This window comes from Macrotis lagotis, chromosome 2 (genome assembly GCF_037893015.1).
Source record: "Macrotis lagotis isolate mMagLag1 chromosome 2, bilby.v1.9.chrom.fasta, whole genome shotgun sequence".
Taxonomy (NCBI): Eukaryota; Metazoa; Chordata; class Mammalia; order Peramelemorphia; family Peramelidae; genus Macrotis; species Macrotis lagotis.
The window spans coordinates 234,396,273-234,419,727 of record NC_133659.1 but is presented as its reverse complement, the minus strand read 5'-3'; the positions used below and the strand labels follow the sequence as shown (position 1 = coordinate 234,419,727).

General features: G+C 37.2%; 1 protein-coding gene and 1 pseudogene across 1 annotated transcript in view; one reads left to right on the top strand and one right to left on the bottom strand.

The window, feature by feature from the left end:
• The window catches only part of LOC141514394 (uncharacterized), a 73,052-nt gene that overhangs the window by 35,792 nt on the left and 13,805 nt on the right, over nucleotides 1-23,455 (bottom strand). The window contains exon 8 of the mRNA XM_074225192.1: nucleotides 501-505. Within this exon, the coding sequence (XP_074081293.1) occupies nucleotides 501-505 (5 nt within the window). The remainder of the gene's footprint in view (nucleotides 1-500; nucleotides 506-23,455) is intronic.
• Nucleotides 7,506-7,855, top strand: LOC141514392 (guanine nucleotide-binding protein G(I)/G(S)/G(O) subunit gamma-4 pseudogene; annotated as a pseudogene).

The window sequence follows — 23,455 nt, the reverse complement described above, 5'->3', positions numbered from 1 at the left end:
TGCAGGAGAAATATTTTTGTTGTTCAGGTCTTTGTGACCCCATATGGGGTTTTCTTCATAAAGACAGAGAGGATTGCCATTTCCTTCTCCAGCTCATTTTACAGGTGAGAAAGTAAAGAACAGGGTCACACATCTAGTAAGTCTCTGAGGCTGAATTTAAACTCATTTTTTTCATACTCTAGGACCACAGTAGACCATTGTTCATTCCTCATTCTCACAAAAGACCAAAGACATCGAGCAGTTTTAATAATAATAATAGTGAGGCAGCAAGGTGATGCAGTGATAGAGTTGAAGGCTTGAAGTCAGATCAAAACTGGCCTCAGACACTAGCTGTTCAACCATGGGAAAGTTACTTAATCCTGTTTGCTTCAGTTGCTCATTTATAAAATGAGCTGAGGAAGGAAATGGCAAACTACTTCAGTATCTATGCCAAGTAAACCCCAAATGGGATCAAGAAGAGGCAGACACCACTGAAACGACTCAAAAACATTAAAAAAAACCCAAACTTCTACATTTACAGTTCTTGTCAATTTAGAGTGAACTATTTGTATTTGTTTATAATTATTAAATGCAAAATACAATTCTAAAAACAACAAAGCTATAAAAAGTTTAAAAAAAATCTAAATGAGCAGATTTTTGTCTTGTAAAATCTCAGAAACTATTCATGGGGGAAAAAGTTAAAAAATAAATTATATTTTTCAAAATAATAACAACAAAATAATTCTAGAAGGAAAATTAAAAGATTTCTTTCTAAAAAAGGACACAAGAAAATAAAGAAGAAAGAACCTAAATAAAACTGATGGTGGAGAATAAACCTAAAACACAGAAGTGCCTTCAGAAACAGAGTTTAATCCCTCTTGCAATGACAGTCTTTCAAATACTGGAAAATTACTATGCTATCCCTGACTATTTTCTTCTCCAAACTAAACATTTCCAGTTCTTAGTAAGTTGGATTACTTGCATTCTTCCTCCCTTCAGGTGAAAAGAGTGGAGGGTGGACATCAGAGAGTTTTTTCCCAATTTTCCATTTATTGAGAGGATCCAAGGCAGCATCTCTTCATTTCCCACTTGGCTGCAGGACTTTATTATGCTCCCGTTACAGGAACCCTTGCTCTTTCCCCCTCCCTCACTCTCCTTTTTTCATTTCCATTTTAAAAAATTTTACTTAGAGCAATGAAGTTAAGTAACTTGACTAAAGTCACACAGCTAGGTAATTATTAAGGTCTGAAGTCGAATTTGAACTCAGGTCCTCCTGACTCCAAGGTAGGTACTCTATCCACTGTGCCACCTAGTTGCCCCCTCATTTTCTTTTTTTATATTGTTTTTCCTCTAAAGACTGTGAACCCCTGAGGAATAGGGGCAGTCTTTTGTCTTTTCTTTTTATTTCCAGTGCTTAGCATAACACCTGATACATAGTAGTAGCTTAATAATTATTGACTAACTTGTTCTCCAATCTCACTATGCATTTGTACAGAGTAGGCACTATTTCAGAAATGCACTATTCCCTTTTCTATTTCCATTTGTGAAAAATCATTCTTTCTTCGAGGCAAGTGCAATGTCACATGAAACTGAGTTCAATTATTTCATTCAAAAATATCTCTCCCTTCTCAAATTTCTTATAATATTTTACCCTCTACCATATTTATTTGTGCACATGTCTTATCCTCCATAAATAACGAAATCCATTCATTCAGGGACTATATGGTTTCTTTTAATCATTCTATAGATAGTGTCCAACAGTTTCTTGCACCTAGTAGGAGATTTAAAACATTTATTTAGTTAAACATTCCTGAGATATAAAGGATGAAAGGAATGAGTAGAGTTTTATTTAACTCTTAAGGGTGGTAGGAGATAAAACATAACGGAAGAAATAAGTATAAAACCAATCGGAAATTTAAATTAAGTACTTTTTCTGCCCCCAAATCAACATACCTTCTTCTCTGTTCAGCAGAACTCCTCTCCCTCTTTCCATCTGATGATTTGGTTCATCAAGCTCTCTTTCCAAATTCTCCAACAGAATCACTGCTGCCTCTCCACTATCTGGATGATGTTCTTGCACCCAAGAATGGAGTTCTTCAGGTAGTATGGTCAGGAACTGTTCCAGCACCAGCAGCTCTAGGATCCGTTCCTTTGTATGCATTTCTGGTCTCAACCACTGATGACAAAATATCTGGAGTTGACTTAGGGCTTCCCTGGGACCGGGGGTCTCCTGATAGCAGAGTTGACGGAAACGCTGGCGGAAGAGTTCCCTTTCCTGGGAATTATTTCTTTGCAGACTGGATTCTTGCCCCCAGCAGTGGTCCTCCTCCTCCATTTTCACTGTAAGCAACGCTTCCTGCCCCACTAGAGCCTGCACACCCAGGGCTAGAGCCTCCCTTAATTTTGTATCCATAAGAGACTTCTAAAAGCTCAAGGGATAGCTTATTCCAGCAGGAAAATTTCTCTTCTTCAGATATCAGTCCTGAGTTACAAAAATTACTGTTAATGTGAAGAAATGACAAAAACTTCTAAGAACTGACTTACAGGTGTATATATATATATATATATATATATATATATATACCCAGCCATAAGAGTGAACTACTTGTGACAGGAAAGTTAAGAACAATTAATCCAAAACTATATAAAAGAAAATAGTGATTCAGACATGTACATCATTTACATAATAAGCCAAAAACTGAAAACTAGGATTTTACCTAGAACTTTTGGAGATTTGCATCTTATCATAGAAATAATTAATAAATAGAAATATTGTGCCTGTCCTTGGATCTCTAATTTCCTGAAACTGCAGCATCTGAAAGCTTCAAACAGAAAACTTCTAAGATCACATTCAACATTTTAATGATTACACCTTCTTCTGAATTTGCCTAACTTTATTACTTTCTAACTCACATCTCTCCATCTTGACCAGAACAGCCCTTTTTTTGACTTTTCTAAAATCTAGGTAAACTATATTGGTAGCATTCCCACAATCTACTAGTGTAATAATTGACACTGTTTAAAAAGAAATGAGTCTAACATAACCTATTTCTTTTTTTTTTGCAAGGCAAATGGGGTTAAGTGGCTTGCCCAAGGCCACACAGCTAGGTAATTAATTATTAAATATCTAAGGTCGGATTTGAACTCAGGTCCTCCTGACTCCGGGGTCGGTGCGCTATCCACTGCGCCACCTAGCCGCCCTAACATAACCTATTCTTGAAAAAGCAAAGTTGCTTCTTTGTAATCCTTGCTTCCTTTTTCAGTAAGTTCACTGGCCATCTCAAGCAGACTCCATAGAAGCCCCAGGGACAGATGTCTTCTTTGGACCTACCGTTTCAGTACAGTCACAACAACCCTTCCCAATAGCACTCACTCTGCGGGAGAGCTCAGAGCGCCTCCTGCATCCTCGTCTGGGAGAATAGGGAGGCAATTCCTCTAAATCCACCCCCTCCCAGCTGATGGAGATGGAAACCCATACCGCCCAGCTTGGACTAACTCACCTAACACGGGTAAACTGGGGAGGAGAGTGCTTTCAGTCATGAGATGCAGGGAAAGGAGATAAAGGACAGAACCCTAGACAGGAACAATGGTCAGGTCAAACAAGTATCAACCAATCATTGCTAAAGCATCAGTTATTTCCGGGACTCTCTAGGAATTCTCCTCTCGTTTTCCCAGCTCCATATCTCTCCACCGCTTGAATCTCCATCCTCTGATGTTACCCAGTGACTGTTTAAGTTTTTTGCTAAACATTTAAGACCAGTATCCTGGCTGGTATTCAACTAGCTTAGAGGAAACTGGAAAAGCCAGTAATGAAACAGAAATTTTTGGTCCCTTAGGTAAAACCTGCAGACTGGACCTCCTTGAAAAATATTGAACTTTGCACAGTTACTGCATGTATATGTGTGTGTATATGTGTATATCAATGTATAATACCTATATGAATATATGTATATATGCATACATAATTATGTTTGTCCTTCATTCCTGAAGAAGACCACAATATCAGGGAGATGATGCCATGACAAGCACATGAACTGGATTTGAGTGGGGGGGGGGTAAACTAAGTCACCTGCCTCACGTTTTCCTCCAGAGTCATCTGAGTCCAGTGGCCAGATATGAATCAGGATGATTAGAGATGGTACTGGATGCAAGGCAGTCAGTCAGGGTCACACAGCTAGTAAGTGGCAAATATCTGAGACTAGTTTCGAACTCCTGTCCTCCTGACTCCAAGGTCAGTACTTTATCCACTGCCCCACCTAGTTGCACATATATATACATATACATATACATATACATATATATATATATATATATACTTATATACATTCTGTAACTGTACTATGTATTATGTAAATATACACATTTATATTCTACCAGATAAATTGAAAATAATCAGCAGAGGAAAGGCATTAGCATTAAGAGGCCTTTGGGAAAAGCTTTATTTTAGAAGATAAGATTTTTACTGGAATACAAAGTAAGGGGAAAAAAAGGAGATAGAGATGAAGCAGAAGAGAATTCCAGGCATAGGGAATAATCAGTGAAAATGGTAAGGGTAGGAGAATAGTGAGGAACAACAAAGAGATCAGTGTCACTGGATCCTAGAGTTAAGTTGAGGGTGAATAAGGTAGAAGACTGGAAAAGTGGGCATGTGTTGCTTATCAAGGACTCTGAATGCCAAAGAGAATACTTTTTATTTTCTATGCTATTCTATTCTAAACTCAGAGTGCATATGTCATCAGAAATTGCTCTTTCCAAAGTTAGATTCTCTGTCTCTCTGTCTCTCCATCTCTCTGTCTCTGTCTCTCTCTCTCACCCACTGGTTTTTGCAAGGCAATGGGGCTAAGTGCCTTGGCCAAGGTTACACAGCTAGGCATTTATTAAGTATCTGAGGCTGCATTTTAACTCAGTTCCTCCTGACCTCAGGGCCGGTTATCTACCCACTTCGCTTCCTAGCTGCCCCTAATTAGCTCTTAATTTCCAAATCCAGGGACCTTTTTCAGTCTTCAGCTTCTTTAAACTTTCTGTAGCCTTTTGAAAATTAAAAAAAAATTAACATTCACTTAAAGTTCAGTTTCAAATTTTTGCTCTCCTTTCAGCCCTCCAGTCACTCATGAAGAAGGCAAGCAATATGATACTTGTTATACATGTGCATACAAATATATATATATATATATATATATATGTATATATATATATATATATTTAATATTGCCTGCTGTTTAGTCATTTGTCATGTCTAGTACCTAGTGACCACATTTGGGTTTACTGTTGTTTTATTTTTTGAAAGACTTTGGTAAAATTTGGAGTGGTTTGCCATTTCTTTCTCCGGCTCATTTTATAGTTGAGAAAACTGAGGTCAGATTTGAACTCAGGAAGATGAGTAACTCTAGATCCAGCATTCTATAGCCACTCTCCCATCTAACTACCATGTTCTCAAAATTAAAAAATAAAGAAAAATAAAGTGGAAAAAAAGTGGAAAAAATGTTTCAATCTACACTCAGAGTTTAAATTAGTTCTCTCTCAGTATGTGCATATTTTTCATCACGAGTCCTTTGAAATTGTATTCATGATCAAAGTAGCAAAGTTGTTCACAGTAAATTATTATTACAAGATTGGTATTACTATTAAAATTTTTCTTCTGTTTCTGCTCACTTCACTTTACATCAGTTCATACAAGTCTTCCCAGATTTCCTGAAAGCATCCTCTTCTTTATTTCTTTAAAAAAATTTAAAAATATTTTTATTTAAAATTTTGAATATCAAATTCTATCCTTCCCTCCCACCCACCCACCATCCCCATCCTGTGATGGTAAGCAAACAAATATAGATTATATATATGTACATTTATATGAAATGTTTCCATATTAGTCATTTTATACAAGAAAGTTTGAATAAAAGAAAAATGAAAGAGAGAAAGTGAAAATTAGCATACTTCAGTCTGTATTCAAACAATATCAGTTCTTTCTCTGGAGGCAGAAGGTACGCTTCATTATTAATCCTTTGGGATTGTCTTGGATCATTGTTTTGCTGAGAATAGCTAAGTCATTCACAATTCTTCATCAAACAATTTTGCTGTTACTGTGTACAACATTCTCCTGGTTTTGTTCACTTCATTATGTATCAGTTTAAATCTTTCCAGGTTTCCCTTCCTATTTCTTAACAGCAAAATAATGTCATATCACAATCACATACCACAACTTTTCCAGTCATTTCCCAATTGATGGTCATCCCTCAAATTCTAATTCTTGGCCACCACAAAATGATTTGCTTTAAATATATTTGTACAGATGGATCCTTTTTCCTTTTTCTTTGATCTCTTTAAGATACAGATCTAAAATTGGTGCTGCTAAGTCAAAGGGTATACTCAATTTTATAGCTCTTTGGTCATAATTCCAAATTGCTCTCCAGAATCAGTTCACTATTCCACCATCAGTTCATTAAGGTACTTAATTTTCAATATTCCCTCTAGCATTTGTCATTTTCTCTTTCTAGTACATTAGTCAATATAGTGGTTGTAAAGTAGTACCTCAGAGATGTTTTAATTTGTATTTATCTAATTATTGATTTAAAATATTTTTTCCATATGACTATTCAAGGTTTTGATTTTTTCTTCTGAAAACTGTTTGTTCATATCCTTTGACTATTTATCAATGGGGAACGACTCCTAGTTTCATAACCTTTGTCTCAGTTCCCTTATACATTTGAGAAATAAGATTTTTATCAGAGAAACTTGATATTTTTTTTCTTCTAATTTTGGCTGATTGATGATACAAATTTTTTTTAATGGAATCGAAATTATCCATTTTACCTTCCACGATTCTCCCTAGCTCTTGATTGTATGCCCTTATCCACATAACTGACAGCTATTTTTTTCCATGCTCCTCTAATTTGCTTTTATTACTTGATATCACATTTGTTTACGTCACTTCTTATAAAGCTTCACAAATAGATCTGAGAATAATCGTATGAAGACGATAACTGAATCTATGGGAGTAAATGAGATCACCAAGTGAAATATAGAGGGAAAGGAGAAGGACAGTCTTGGGAAATATTCACAGTTAGTGGTTGAACAAATTAATCTGGATTAAGACGAAGCAAAAGAGATAGGACAAGGCAGATAGGGAGGTAGGAGGACCAGGAGTAGTGTTAAGAAAACCTAAAGAGAAGAAAATTATCAAAGAAAAGATAATGGTGTTAAATTTTAGAGCCGTCAAGAGGGATGAGGATTCAGAAAAGGCCAAGAAGTCATGGGTGGCGCTTGTGCCCCCCCAGGCCCGGGCCAGGGTCAGCTCTCCCGCTCCACTTCCCTGGCTTCCCCGCACAAACCTCCCACGGATGGAGGCGCGGGCCGGGCGGAGGGCCCCGTCCCCTCCCGCAGCCCCGGGACCCCGGGGCACGTGTGTCGGGCTCCAGCGCGGGAGCCCCGAGAGATGCGCTGCGTGATGTAGGCGGCCCACCGGGCTCTCCCCGGCTCCGGGAGGAAGATGAGACTCTTGCTTCAGCATTGATCATATATACTGGGCTCCCATTCTGTGGATCTGCATTGATAATTTCTGTACCTCCAGCTTACTGTGATCCATCTGCTCCAGGTCACTGGCCCTGCCCTGATAACAGTTTCTGGGGAAACAGAATGAAAGAAGGCATGTCTAATAACAGCACAACCAGTATCTCTCAAGCCCTAAAAGCTGTGGAGCAACTCAAAATGGAAGCTTGTATGGACAGGATAAAGGTCTCCAAGGCTGCAGCAGACCTCCTGGCATACTGTGATGCCCACATCCGAGAAGGTCCCCTTATTATACCAGTGCCTGCATCAGAAAACCCCTTCAGAGAGAAAAAGGTTTTTTGTACCATCCTCTGAGTCCATTTGTAATACAATGTCCCCTTTTCTGTCTGTGAAACCTTCCATAGACATCATGCATGCTGCTAGCTTTAGAGGACAATAGAGAATATGACTCTTCCTGCAGCCTATCTCAAAATGACCTAGGGTGCTGTGCTTTTTAAATTTACTTATTAAAGAAGCAGTGTACATTTTTATAGTAAATGATACATGTTCCAAGTAGAGTTAAACGTGGGGCTAGGGGTTGGGGTTTTTTTTAATCGTTATAAATCCCCAAATTTAAGTGTATTAATTAATTTCAGAGATATGCTTATTGGGGAGGAGCACTGTTTTTTTTCATAGAGGAAGAAAAATTGCAGCCAAGAATCTTCACTAAATATCCAATTAAAAAACCTTTTGACCAACTATACCATTTTTATTTCCTTTCCTGAAAGAGAATGTTAGTCCTGGCTAATGTGAAGTATCTCTATTTCCTACTTTCCCATCCTCCTCTTTGAGAAAGAAGAGAAATGAGGATTGGCTTGTTCTCCCTCAGGCTTGATGCCTCTCTGAAGTCCACCCCCTATATGAGTGCCCTTGTCTTTCCTGTAGCACTGCCTGCTATTAGCTATTCTGGAAACCCCTGCTACCCTGGAATGTTGAGTGAACCCTAGAGTAAATCTGACTATGATGAATCCCCCTCCCCCAAAAAAGAAGTCATCAGTAGCTTTGGAGAAAGAAATTTCAATTGAATGATTAATCAGAAACTAGACTATTATAGAGTTATGAATTTGGTGAAGCAAAGGAAACGAGACGCCATCCTCAAAGAGTTTTATCCAGAAAAGAGTAATTGATAGCCAGTAGAGATGAACAGATCAAGTGAGGATTTGAGGATGGTAGAGACAGGGACATTTTTATAAATTGAGAAGCACTTAGTGGACAGGAAGAAATGAAAGATTACCAAAGTTTGTCAAAAAAATTTTGTTAGGATACATGTAGAGAGAGGCAAAGGGGAGGGTTGGTTTTGGCCAAAAGGGCCACCTCTTCATGTGAGATGGGGGTGAATTAGATAGTAGGGAAGGGTATGCAAGTGATGAAATGAGGAGGAGGTGTGAAGCTCTTGATAAATCTCATTTTTTCCCCAGTGAAATGTGAAGCAAGCTGAGAAGATTGAGGGAAGGGGGAGTCATAGGAGATTTCATGAGGGATAAAAAGTTTTGGAAAAGGCTAGTAGTGAGTGGATAGTGAATCAATAGTGAGATGTAAAATCAATCAATAAACATTTTTCAAATGCCTACTATGTGTCCAGCACTGGACAAAGTGACAAAGATTTTTTAAAAAGGGAAAAGAATGGTAGAGACAACATGTAAATAATATATACAATGTAAGCTATATCTTTGATTAAAAAATAATTAGAGGGAATACACTAGAATTAAGAGTGGTTAAGGAAGATGTTCTGTGGAAGCCAGGATTTTAGTTGTGACTTAAAAGGAAACCAAGGAGGTCAGTAGTTGGAGGAAGGGAGAGCATTCTAGTCCTGGAGGAGTTGAGGTGCTTTATTTGTGGGACAACCAAGAGGTTAGTAGCGTTGGACTAAAGATATAGGTAAAAGGGTATAGGTTGTTAAGAAGACTGGAAAGGTAGGAGGAGAAAGGTTATGAAGAGCTTTGAATAACAAAGAGAATATTTTGAGTTTGCCTTTGGAGGTAACATGGAGCTATTAAGAGTTTGGTGAATTGTGAGTGGTGTGTGTTTGTGTGAGCATGTGTGTGATAATTCCATGCACTTTAGCATGAAAAGAAGAATAGACTGAAGTGGGGAGAGACTTTCAGGCAAATCTACAAGCAGCCTATTCCAATCTACATATGAGGTGAAGAAGGCTAGTAAATAGAGAGAAGGAATTCTATGTAAGAGATATTGTGAAAGGATTTCCTTACTATAGTGAGGGTTCAGCTGAGATCATGTACCATAAATCTGTAGTTGTTTCAATCAGAATGATTTTATCTTCTTTTTTTTAAAATTCTTTTTTTTTAAACTTCTTTTTTTTCCCCTCATTATTAGATTTATCTACTTCTGAGAGGGAAAAAGGTGAAGTTCTCCACTAGTGTAATTTTACTATTTCTTTCAGTAACTCATTTAATTTTTTCCTTTAAGAATGTGAATGCTATATCATTCATATGTATATATATATGTTTAGTATTGATTCTTGCTTATCTTTTTTAATGTGATTTTTTTTCTTTTTTCCACTTAAATTTAAAGATAGTTTTCCACAATCATTTTTTGTAAGATTTTGAGTTCCACATTTTTCTCCTCCCTTCCTTTTCTCCCCCCACTTTGACAGTGATTATACATGTGTAACTATGTTAAATATTTCCAAATTAGTCATGTTGTGAAAGAAGAATTAGAACAAAAGAGGGGGGAAACCCTGAGAGGAAAAAATATAAAATATAAAACAAATTTTAAAAATTAAAAATAGTATGCTTTGGCCTTCAGACTGCATAGCTCTTTCTCTGGATGTGGATGATATTTTCCATCATGTCTTTCAGAGTTTTCTTTGCACTGTACTGCTGAGAAGAGCTAAGTTTATTATAATTGAGCATCACACAATATTACTATTAATATGTAGAATATTCTCCAGCTTCTGCTTACTTCATTCAATATCGGTTCATGTAAGTCTTTTCAGGGTTTTTCTGGAGTCTATCTGTTCATGATTTCTTTTTTTTTTTTTAGATTTTTTTTCAAGGCAATGGGGTTAAGTGGCTTGCCCAAGGCAATTACCTAGCCCAAGGCTAGGTAATTATTAAGTGTCTGAGGTCAGATTTGAACCCAGGTACTCCTGACTCCAAGGCTGGTGCTCTATTCACTGTGCCACCTAGCTGCCCCTGCTCATGATTTCTTGCAGAACAATAGTACTCCACCATATTCATATCATCTCCTCAATTTCCAATTCTTTGTCTCTTCAAAAAGAGCTGCTATAAATATTTTTGCACATATGGATCTTTTCCCCTTTTGATCCCTGGGATAGAGATCTAGTGGTGGTATTGCTGGATCAAAGGTTATACACAGTTTATTGCCCTTTGGGCATGGATCCAAATTATTTTCCAGAATATTTAGAGCATTTCACAATTCCACCAACAGTACATTAATGTCCCAAGTTTCCCACATCTCCTCCAACATTGATCATTTTCCTTTTCTGTCATATTGACTGATCCAATAAGTATGAAGTGGTACTTCAGAGTTGTTTTAATAGTACTTTTCTAATCAATAATGATAGAGCATTTTTAAAATTTCTTTAATCTGAAAATTGCCTGATCATATCCTTTAATCATTTATCATAACCCTGCTTTTTTACTTCAGCTAAAACATAACAGATTCTTCTCCAAGCCTTTAATCTGGGTCTCTCTGCTTTGTGTTTTTCATAAAAAAGATATAGGATCTTTTTTTTTGGCAAGGCAATGGGGTTAAGTGACTTGCCCAAAGTCACACAGCTAGGTAATTATTGTCTAAGGATGGATTTGAGCTCAGTTCCTCCTGACCCCAGAGCCAGTGCCCTATCCACCGCACCACCTAGCTGCCCCATCCATTGACTTTCATAGTTATGATTGCTAACTACATATTTTTTTCCATCCTATTTTTCGCTTCTAACCATCACCTCCCCCAGTTCAACCTCTCTTCTATCAGTCTTTGCCTTCTCTTGTCTCCCATCTTCTCTTGCTTCCTGGTAAGGTAAGATAGATTTCTAAACCAGTCTAAGGGTGTATGTTATTTTTTCTTCCAATCAATTCTGATGAGAATGAAGTTCAAGCATTGCCTATCACCATTCATTTCCCTTCAGTGCAAAAAAACTCTTTTGCACCTCTTTTAGATTATATTTATCTACTTCTTCCTTCCCCCTTTTTCTAGTGCATCCCTCTTTTTCACTCAATTTTTTTACTATCATTCTATCATAGTCAACTCAAATCTCTAAGTAAATGCCTTTAGGAGTTACAAGTTATTATCTTCCAATGTAGAAATGTAAACAGTTTGACTTTACTGAATCCCTTATGATTTCTCTTTCCTGTTTATATTTTATGCTTCTTTTGAATCTTATATTTAAAAATAAAATTTTGTGTCTGACTCTAGTCAGAAATGCCTGAAACTCTTCCATTTCATTAAATATTCATTTCCTCCCTAAAAGATTATTTTCTGTTTTGCTGGGTAGGTGATACTGGATTGTAATTCTAACTCCTTTATTTTCTGGAATATCATATTCCAAGTGCTACAAATATTTAAGGTAAAAGCTGCTAAATCTTGTGTTATCCTGAATATTGCTCCATGATATTTAAATTGTTTCTTTCTGACTGCTTGTAGTATGTTCTTCTTGACTCTGGAATTTGGCTGTAATAATCCTGGGAATTTTCATTTTGGGACCTCTTTCATGATTTCTATTTTATTCTCTGCTTCTTGGATATCAGGGCAGTTTTCTTTAGTAATTTCTTGAAATATGATGTCTAACCTCTTTTTTTTTTGACCATGACTTTCAGGTAGTCTAAAAATTCTTAAATTATCTCTGCTAGATCTATTTTCCAGGTCAATTGTTTTTACAATACGATTTTTACATTTTCTTCCATTTTTTCCATTCATTTGGTGTCATTTTATTGTTTCTTGATGTCTCATGGAGTCACTAGCTTATACTTGCCCAATTCTGATTTTTATTTTTTTTATTTTTATTTTTTTCTTTTTTTCTTTTTCTTTTTGTAATGTTTTTTATTCTCATTTCATACAAATGTTTTTTTACATTAATAAAATATACTTGTTTACAAGTAAACAAAATACCCCTCCCCCCATGAATATAGATAGACTTGCTTGGGTGAAAAAGTAAAGGGGAGAGAAAAAAATTAAAATTAAAAAAAATAATAGTAATAATTGTAGGTATGGCCAGGTGGCACAATGGACGAAGCACCAGCCCTGGAGCCATGAGCACCCGAGTCCATATCCAGCCCCGTAAACCCAATAATCGCCCAGCCATGTGACATGCAAGCCACCCGATCCCCACTGCCCTGCAAAAACCAAAAAGAAGAAAGAAAAAAAAAGACTAAAAATAAAATAAAATAGTAATAATAGTAGGAGTGGCTGGGTGGCAGACAGAGCATTGGCCCTTGAGGCAGGAGCACCTGGGTCCAAATCTGGCCTCAGACACCCAAAGATCATTCTGCTATGTGGCTCCAGGCAGGCCACCCAGCCCCACTTGCCCTGCACCCTCCCCCAAATAATAATAACAAAAAATGTGCTTCAGTCTTTGTTCCAGCACCATCAACTCTGTCGTGAGTAGATCACATTCTTTATGATAAGTCCATCACAAAAATTACTTCCATATTTTTCCAACATTGCCATTGCTGATCTCAACTCCCTCCTTTCTTATTTTTCCACTACCGTGTACTATATTTTCTCTCTCCTTTCACTCTGACTCTTCTGTAGGGTCGCTGAGTGGCACAGCAGACAGATCCCTGGTCCTGGGGCCAAGAAGCCCTGAGCCCCCATACCATCCCTTAGGCCCAGAATCCACCTGGCCCTATGGTCCTGGGCAGGCCATCCAATCCCAGCCCCTTGCAAGAAGTAAAAAAGAAAATGTGTTATATCTGAACACTGTCCCCCCCCCCCATGGTCCATCCTCTCCTCCTTTATTCACATCCCCACCCCTTCCCCCTACTCCCCCCTCCTTCTTATTCCAGATGTCTATACCCCATTGAGTATATTTGCTGTTTCCTCTCCTAGCCATCTCTGATGAGAGCAAAGGTTCCCTCATTCCCCCTTGCCTCCCCCCCTTCCATATCATTGCAATAGCTCATTGTAATAAAAAAAATCTTATTATGTGAAATATCTTGGACTATTCCCCCTCTCCTTTTTCTTTCTCCCTTTCCATTTCCCTTTTTTTCCTATTGACTCCATTTTTACACCATATTTTATCTTCAAATTCAGCTTTCTCCTGTGCTTCAACTATAAAAGCTCCCTCTACCTGCTCTATTAACTGAGATGGTTCATATGAATATTATCAGTATCATTTTTCTATACATGCAGTTCATCTTCATTAAGTCCCTCATATTTCCCCCCTCTCCTCCAATCTCTATGCTTCACCTGAGTCCTGTATCTGAAGATCAAACCTTCTGTTCAGCTCAGGCCATTCCAAAAGGAACCTTTGAAATTCCCCTGGTTCATTGAAAGTCCATCTTTTTCCCTGGAAGAGGACATGCAGCCTTGCTGGGTAGTTCATTCTTGGCTGCATTCTAAGCTCTTTTGCCTTCCGCTATATTGTATTCCAAGCCCTATGAGCTTCCAATGTAGTTGCTGCTAAGTCCTGTGTGATCCTGACTGCAGCTCCACGATATTTGAATTGTGTCCTTCTGGCTGCTTGTAATATTTTCTCTTTGACTTGGGAATTCTGGAACTTGGCTATAATATGCCTAGGGATTTGTTTTTTGGGATCTCTTTCTCGGGGGGATCGGTGGATTTTCTCCATTTCTATTTTGCCCTCTGCTTCTAGAATATCAGGGCAATTTTCCTGTAGTAATTCTTTGAAAATGATGTCAAGGCTCTTTTCTTGATCATGACTTTCAGTTATTCCAATAATTTTCAAATTATCTTTCCTAAGTCTGTTTTCCATATCGGGTGTTTTTTCAATGAGATATTTCACATTTTCTTCTAATTTTTCATTTTTTTGGTTTTGAAGTATTGATTCCTGATTTCTGGTAAATTCATCAGTCTCCCAGAATTCTATTCTTTGTCTGAAGGATTTGTTCTCCTCAGAGAGTTTTCTTATCTCTTTTTCCATCTGGCCAATTTTGCTTTTTTAAAGCATTCTTCTCCTCAATAACTTTTTTAACTGTTTTATCCATTTGACCTATGCTGGTTTTTAGCATGCTATTTTCTTCAGCAGTGTTTTGGATTTCCTTGACTAAGCTGCTGACTTCATTTTCATGTTTTTCCTGCATCTCTCTCCTTTCTTTTCCCAGTTTTTCTTCCAACTCCCTCATTTGATTTTCAAAGTCTTTTTTGAGCTCTATCATAGCCTGAGCCCAATTTCTGTTTTTTCTTGGAGTCTTTAGATGTAGGAGCTTGTGCTTCCTCATCTTCAGACTGAGTATTTTGATCCTTCTTGGGGTCATTTGCAAAATATTTCTCAATGGTCTTCCTCTTATTTCTTTGCTTATTCATTTTCCCAGCCTAAGCCTGTTTTTTGGGGGTGCTTCCTGAGCTTTTGGGACACTCCCACAAGGGTCTCAGTGTGTGAGGTTCTGTCCTCCCTCCTGGTCTGTGAATGAACATAAGTGCCCCCCTCTGCCATGGGGCCGAGGTGGGGGGGCCCTGTTTTTCTATGGGGGGGGCCTAGACTGGGATCAGGATCTGAATGTGGTCAGAGCCCCAGAGTCCTGTTCCAGAGGCAGATGACAGAGCTGGGCAGTCTCTCTCTCTCTTCACTCCCCTCCCTCAGCTCAATGGGCTCATGCCCTGGGGGCTCCTGCTTACTGACTCTGCCTGCTTCTGTTTCCTGGATTTGGGCTGTGGAAAGACCAAGCTGCTGGCTGTGTGCCCTGAGGGCTGGGCTGCACATGCTTGCTCTGGCAGAGGTCCCCTGCTGTTCCCCCACTTGGTGCCGATGCTCCCCGGGGTGCAGCTCAGGAGACTCCCCCGCTGCTGTGAACCGCAGCTCCTAGCACCCTGGGGCTGCCTCCAGGAGGCTGAAGTTCTTTGGCTCTGGTGGGCCACCCTTCCAACCCCGGGGAGCAGAGCCTTTCTGCTCTTTTCCAGGTTACCTTGAGTAGGAGAACTGCCTCACTGGGTCCCTTTGTGGGTTCTGTCTCTGGAAAGTTTAGTTAAAGTCCTTAGTTTATGAGTTTTTATCAGAGAGCTCCTAAGACTCGATCCCTTCATGTCACCATCTTGGCTCCGCTCCGCCTCCAATTCTGATTTTTAGTAAATTATTTTCTTCATTGATTTTTTTTGTACCTCCTTTTTCATTTGGCCAATTCTACTTTTTAAGGAATCATTTTCATCAGTGAATTTTTGTACATCCTTTCCTATGTTTGTGCTCCCTTTACCAAGCTGTTGACTCTCTTTTTTCATAATTTTCTTGCCTCACTCTCATTTCTTTTCTGAGATTTTCTCCTGTCTCTCTTATTTGACTTTTAAAATCCTTCTTTTGGGCTCTTTTAGGAATTCTTTGAGGGAGAGATTAAGACCAATTCATATTTTTCTTTGAGGCTTTGCATTCATTTTCTCTGTCACTGTAGTAACTTCCTATGGTCAGGATCTTTTTTTATTTTTCTTTCTTTTTTTGTTGTTATTACTTGCCCAAATTCAGTTTTTTTGTGCTCCTGTTTTTGAAGCTAATTTTGGAGACCTGTAAGTTTTCATGTTCATTGAGGGGGTATGATTTAAGGAGAAGTGTGGTCTTTACTGGGCTGCTTTTTTGATCTGTGCTCTGGTCTAGCACTCTTTCCCATCTTGGAACTGTGACCAAGGTGACTGTCACAGGAACTGTGACCTATTTCCCTGAAACTTCAAGCTCTAATGTGCTTGTGCTTTTTTGCCCTGAGACTATGACCTGGATACAAAAAGAGTCCCACACCTAGAGTCAGCAAAGTATCCCTACTAATCACCTTTGGACAAATTAGCTGGCCCCCTTACTACATGTGAACTGAGAGCCCTAGAAGGAGCTACTGCTGATTCAGGCACCCCTGAGGAGTGTTGCTAGCTTCTCAGGACCAAGTTGGCTTCTGGCTTGCTAGGCAAGACTTGTGCTGAACTATTCTCCCTCTTACCCCAATGAGACAGACCTTTCCTGTCAACCTTCTAAACTGTCTTGGGCTGGAAATTATTTCATCTTTTCTTTTGTTGGTTCTATTGTTCTAGAAATCATTTTGAGGGATTATTTTAAGATTGTTTATAGGAGATTTTGGGAGAGTTCAGGTGAGTCCTTGCAATCTTGGCTTCATCTCAGCTTGGTTTTAAGAGGTTTTTTTTTTCAGTTCTATTCAGGAGTACATGAAAATAGTGAAGGAAATTTAGAGAGGAAGAGAGGTTTGGGTATGTAAAGTTTGAGATGATGTTCATACAAGTGAAAATATCCTATTTGTGGTTAGACATGTGAAGCTTAGAAGTGAGATTAGGATAGGAGATTTAGGAATCATTTGCATAGAGGTGACAGAACTTGAAGTGAGAGACATAGACAAAGGATGTAGTATTGAGAGAGAAGAATCAAGGACAATACTATGGGAAACATCCATATTAAGAAGCTGGATAGTATGAGGAACTGGTGTAGTAGGAGGAGAGGACGGAAAGCTAGGAATATTGGAGAAAATATTGAAGAAAAGTTTATCTGGAAGAAGGGAGTGGTTATAAAGGGATAAAAGAACATAAAGATATGAAGGTCTTTGGAAATGGTGGCATGTGGGAGTTATTTTTTTAGGTTTTTGCCAGGTAATGGAGTTAAGTGACTTGCCCAAGGCCGCACAGCTAGGTAAGTGTCTGAGGCTGCATTTGAATTCAGATCCTCCTGACTCCAGGGTTGGTACTCTATCAACGGCACCACCCAGCCACCCCCACCCACCCAACTGTCTTTTTAATCTTAAAGTCCATATTTATTCTCATTTATTAAGGAATCTTGAGATCACTCCTCTGAAAACAATAAGCACTATTTAGAATGTTTTTGAGGCAGCCATTATCCTATTTCTATTAGTTGAAGATTTTCAGTCTTATGTTATAACATGTGGACTTTGTTAGCTTCCCGCTTTTTTGTTTGGGAACTCTCCATCCCAACTTTTTGTTACAAAAAAAGGATTATGCCCAAAATACTTACTACTTTATGGGAATGATAGGACTAGTATAAATTACATAGGCTTGCTTGGCAGTATGACTCATCAATATGAAAAAAATTTGCACTATGGCAAGTTATTTTCCTAGGCCTCTAAGGAGTCACTGTAGAGCTAAATTCTAAGCTATCTAAATTAGTATTCTGAAGGCAACTAAAGGCATATTTTAGCTTCTTTTGGTTTGAAAGGCTTCATTTGACCCTTGCTGATCTTCAAGATTAATTATGTTCAAGGTACTCAGCAATATGCATCAGTATTAAAAAAAAAGAAAAAACTTGACAATCCAGCATATCAAGGAGTTTACAGCCTAACAGAGGGGAATTAAGACAAAAATAAAATTAAATACAATAAAAGTTAAATAAGGTCATGAGAAATTCAAGAAAGAGGTGGCAACTGAACTTAGTCCTGAAGGATTTCAACAAGTGAAGATTTGGGAAGAAGTCTTTTTTTTTCTATTAAAAATCAAGTCTAATATGTGCTACCTATTGTTCTAAGTTTTCTGGGCTACACATAAAACATGATCCTGACTTAAGGACTAAGGTAGAATAGAATGAAGCAATAAGAGTTATTTTCAAAATATAGAAGTATGGAGCTATTTTTATCTAAGGAGATCAAGGAAGGCTTCATAAAAGGAGGCAGCTCAGGATCTGGGGCTTGAAGATATTGAGCATTAAACAAGACCTAAGTAGGGGTAGGATACAGTGGAAATGCATCCCAGGAAAAGAGAACAGTGTGAATAATGGATTTTAGGATCATAGATTCAGTGATAAAGAGAAAAGAGAGGCTAGTAGAGATGAAGGTAGAATTAAAAGAGTCAGTGTCAAAGAAATGAAGAACAAGTTTCAATAATTGAAACTTTTATTTTTTTGTTTCTATTGAAGCTGTATTTCACTTATTTGCATCATTTTTCTCCTCTTTAAAATTAGGGTATAAGGAATGTCTTTGTAAGGGAGGCTGCTGATAGTTTGTCCATCAAAAGGATGACTTCTCTCTGAAAACATAGCTCTCAGAAGAGACCTTCTGTTCCAGTCTCAGACAGCCTTCTTGGCCTGGATACCTTTGGGGAAGACTGAGAACCTCATGTCAAAATCGTAACTTCTGGCAATACACCTGAGCTATAGTCCAAAATTTTCTCTGGGAGAGAAATTCATTTAGGATACAAAATGTTTCAGTACTACTACTTGAATAGTATTGTATTTTTATGTATAGGAATTGTTTGAATTCTTATATGAACAAATCTGGGAATTTAAAAATCGAATTATTGTTTATTGAATTTGCTTGCATATTAAACCCCTCTTGTTATTTTATTTTGTTTGGTGTTTGTTGCTTTTTATTTCCTTCAAGGTTGGCTCTCCCTATCTCATTCAGGATGGCAATATATTGACCTCTCATGGACTTGATACCAATACTTATCACGGGAGCTTTAACTTGCTCATCTTTTACTGGATTGATTTGCTCTGTCCTTCAACCATCTGGTGAGCCCCTCCCCTTTCCCCCACTTCAGAATATTCCCAAAGTAGTAGGAGGGCATTCAATTAGTTAGCACAAAGTATCTCAGAACTCAAGCAATCTACTCATCTTATCTTTCCTAGTAGTTGGGATTATAGTACCTAGCACATAGCTTAATAAATGTTTATTGACTGATCACACCCAGTTCATATTTTCAAAATGAAGTTTTTACAAAATTTATTGAGCAGTTACTATCTCTTAAAATTGTGCTAGGTGGTACAAAGGGAGTACAGAAAAGAAGCGATTTATAAGTACAAGGAACTTAAATGATGATGATGGAGACAAAACACCTGCTTTACAAGAATAAATAGAATAAAATTAATGCAAGGCACAAAATGTGGTAAATGACAGGGTAGGTATTATCAACATTCCTGAATAAAAGTGTTCCTGGGGTATTTTTGAAGTCTCCCCCAAAATAGTAGCACTCCCAAGTTACAAAGCACTAAGCTAACAATTTTTACTTCCTTTATTCCATTAAAGATCCCAAAGCTTTATTTAAGGAATATTTGTTGTTGTTGCTGTTGTTGTTGTTCAGTCATTTCAGTTGTCTTGACTCTTTGTGACCCCAATAGGGGTTTTCTTGGCAAAATAATGCAATAGTTCGTCATTTACTCCTTCAGATCACTTTACAGCTGAGGAAACTGGGACAAACAGAATTAAGGGACTTGCCCAGGATCATGTTGGCTAGTATCTAAAACCAGACTGGAACTCAGGAAGATACCCTCTGATTCCAGGTCCAGCAAACTATCCACGTACCACTTAGCTGCCTCAAGAAATATAAAGTTATTTTATGAAAGGATTAGAGAAGATAACCTTTAATGAAAGATAATTTTTATAATAGCATTATTCTTTCAAATTCCCTTGGTCCAGAGAAAGAAGCCCCATTTGACTTTTCCCAATGGATTGAAGGGGCTTGGAATAGGAAAGAAGGGAGGGAGGGAGGTATTTGCCCTTCACTGATACCGAGGTCCAGGTTTTCCAAACCAGCTTGAGTCACAAACCCAGGTCACAGAAGAGAGCTAATTGGGAGTAGAGAGCAAATGCTCCTCTGTAGCTCCTCAGGACTTAAAAGCTCCTGATTGCTTCTTTTAAGTCTTTGCTCTGACTTTCCAGAAACAAGATTATAGGTTCAGAGCTGGCAGAACTTTAGAAATCATCCATTCTAGCCTTTCTCATTTAACAGATAAGAAAAACGAGGACAAGAGTTTTAAGAGACTAACCTAATATTACACTGGCAGTAAATAATATAGTTTAATATGGTTGGGATTCAAGTTAGGAACTCTGAATTCAAATTATATTATACTGCATCTGTGATTAGTATCCTTAAAAAAGTCCTCTACCAAGAGCCAAACTTGCAATTTAAACCTATTTATACCAGTAGTTGTGAAAGATACAACACTGTAATGGCTCTACTGTTTGTAGCATCCAGGAGGATTATTCATTGTTCATTGGACAAAGGCTATCAGTGCTAGGTCTAATGCATTGTGCACAGTAAGTACATTATAAATGCACAAATGCCCTGAATTTATAGCAGATGTAGGTTTGAAGTCTAATTTCAACACTCACCTGTTTCATCCTCATTTCCAAAAAGGGATTAATACTTGTACTATCTACTTATGAAAAAATTAAATTAATTCTATATTATTTTTACTGATGCCAATTTAATTGATTTCATCCTGTAACAACTTATAGTTCTTTATCTCTGAACTTAATTCAAAAATTTAGCTGGCCTTAATGAGTTATATCTAGAAAGCTAGTTCTTACTAATCACCATTCTATTCTTGCCTAAAGGAAATCTATTATCTTAAAGGAATGGAGCTGGACACAAGGGAGTCTGGTCTAGTATCTTTACACTGCCCAGCTGCCCTTTAAGGATGACTAATTTGCAATTCAAACAAATCTGGTCCATTATCTCTTACATTTCAGGTGAACTCAAACAATAAATATTTCTTAGTCATAGAAGGGAAGGGGGGGGTTGTTATTAGTCTTTCATTCCCAATTTCCAACGAATCATATTGTTTCCTTGCTTCAATTCTATAGCCAATTATATTAATTTTTCCATTCATGATGTTGAATTCTTTTAATCAATTATAACTTGTTCTCCACCTAAGAAGTCTTAGTTTTTCTTCCACTCCCTCAAAACTCCCTTTTTATGGGAACTGTGCTTCTCCTTGGGGACTTTAACTTAACTGAGGAAGCCTCTGACTTATTCAGCTACCAGGTTTGGACTCTGCTAATAAACTATTATTTTGGAGAGAATGTGCCTCAGCCTACCTTTGTTGATTTTCACTCATGACACAGAACTGTTGGTGTTTTGTAAATCCTTAAATAATCAGCTAAATCGTTGAGTCACTATTACAACTATTGGGGGGGGAGACAAATGCCATCAAATAACTTTGCCATATATATATATATATATATATATATCGCTCATAATATATATTAAAACGTTTGATAAACTTTTGTTTTCTTAAGAAAATTTCATGCATAAAAACAAAGTAGGTTCATTAAGGGTAATTCATTAAGGGCAAGTAAGGTATCTTTGATTTCTTTTGCTCAGTGTCTAATACATGATTTTCCAGTCAGCAGGTTCTTCATATATGTAGTTGACTGAAAAACAAGAATTCACCTTTGCAGTAGACCAAACAAGGACTATAAAAAACTAATAATCATAAAGAAAAATAAAATCTCATTGCTAAATTTTTGTCATTGTTTCAGAAAGAGAGATTATTATATCAGAGGATTTGGGATTAGCATGAAATTTTAACATTTATATTAAATGATTGGTAACCTGATACATCTTACTTTCTGGACTGGAGACAGTCTAAAGCATAACTGGCATTAAGTTGGGAAGAAGAGCCCTTTTGGGGGGTAGAAGAATGTATACTTTACATGTAGAAGAAGTATTTTATTTCTTGTTTTCTTAATGATTGGGGGAGAACAGAGGAGAGAATTTGGAAATGGAAAAAAATAAAATTGAATTTAAGAAACAGTATAAGGAATAAACTAATTATAGAATACTAAATATGTGATCATATTATGGGGATATGGGACCTTAACTATGAAGAAATTATTGACTTGTAAGAAGTGAAATGTTTGTTGGTACAAAGTTTAGAAAATTAGCACTGGGTTTATTTGGAAATGTGGATTCTTTTCACATTTATTTTCTCTATCATGTAGAATGATATATAAACATGGTTAATAGGGAGCTGGTACCTAAGCAAGTAGGAAGCTAGTAAGAAAATGCCCTTGATGTATTATAGTCACTAGACCCAAGGTGACCTATATCTACCCCTAGGTCTTTAAAGAAATAGCAGATGTGACTGTTGTACCACTGTTAGTGAAGCATAAAAGACCAGACAGAGTGGAAGAGGTACCATAAAACTAGAGAGAGGACATATCCTGATTTTCAAAAAAAAAAAAAGTAATATAATGTATAGATCAGTGATTCTGACTTCTTAGTAAGTCTAGGACACATTTCTATATGAAAATTCTAAATGAACATTTAGAAAAGGAAGTAGTGATTATAAAGAGTCAGCATGTATTGTTTAAAATAAATCATGCTTAGATTAAGAGGGAGAAAAAGCCTTTGACAAAGTTCACCATTCATTTATGCTAAAAACCCTACAAAGAATAGACATGATTTTTAAAAACTATCCAAAAACCAAATGTGCATTATATGCAATGGGAAACATTTCCCAATAAATACAGAGGTGGAGCAAGGATATCCTCTTTTCTTTCCATTATTTGACAAAATTATAGAAATTCGAACAGTAGTAATCATAAAAGAGAATTAAAGAAATAAAGATAGGTAAAGAAAAGATTAAACTATTGCTATTTTTTTTGATGACAGGGAATCGGCAATGAAAAAGATAATAGCTTCTGTAAAGATGCAGGCTACAATAAAAAAATGCACAAAATCAATGGCATTTCCATATTATAATAACAAAATCCAGAATAACAAAAAAGCAAGTCTCATTTAAAATAACCACAAAATGCACAAAATACCTAGAAGTCAATCTATCAAAGCAGTTCAATACCTCTATAGAGACAATTACAAAATGCTATTCAAAAAAAATGTAGAAATTAAATAATTAGAAGAATATTCAGTACTCATAGCTAGGCTACATTAAAAATAAAAAATGATAATGTAGACTAGTAATTTACAGACTCAGTAGTTATACTAAACCAGCCTATGAAAGGGAAACTTTGTGAAGCAAGACAAAATAATTAAAAACCAAAGATCTAGAGCATCAAGGGAAAGGAATAATGGAAACAATGGAAAAATAGCACTAACAAACATC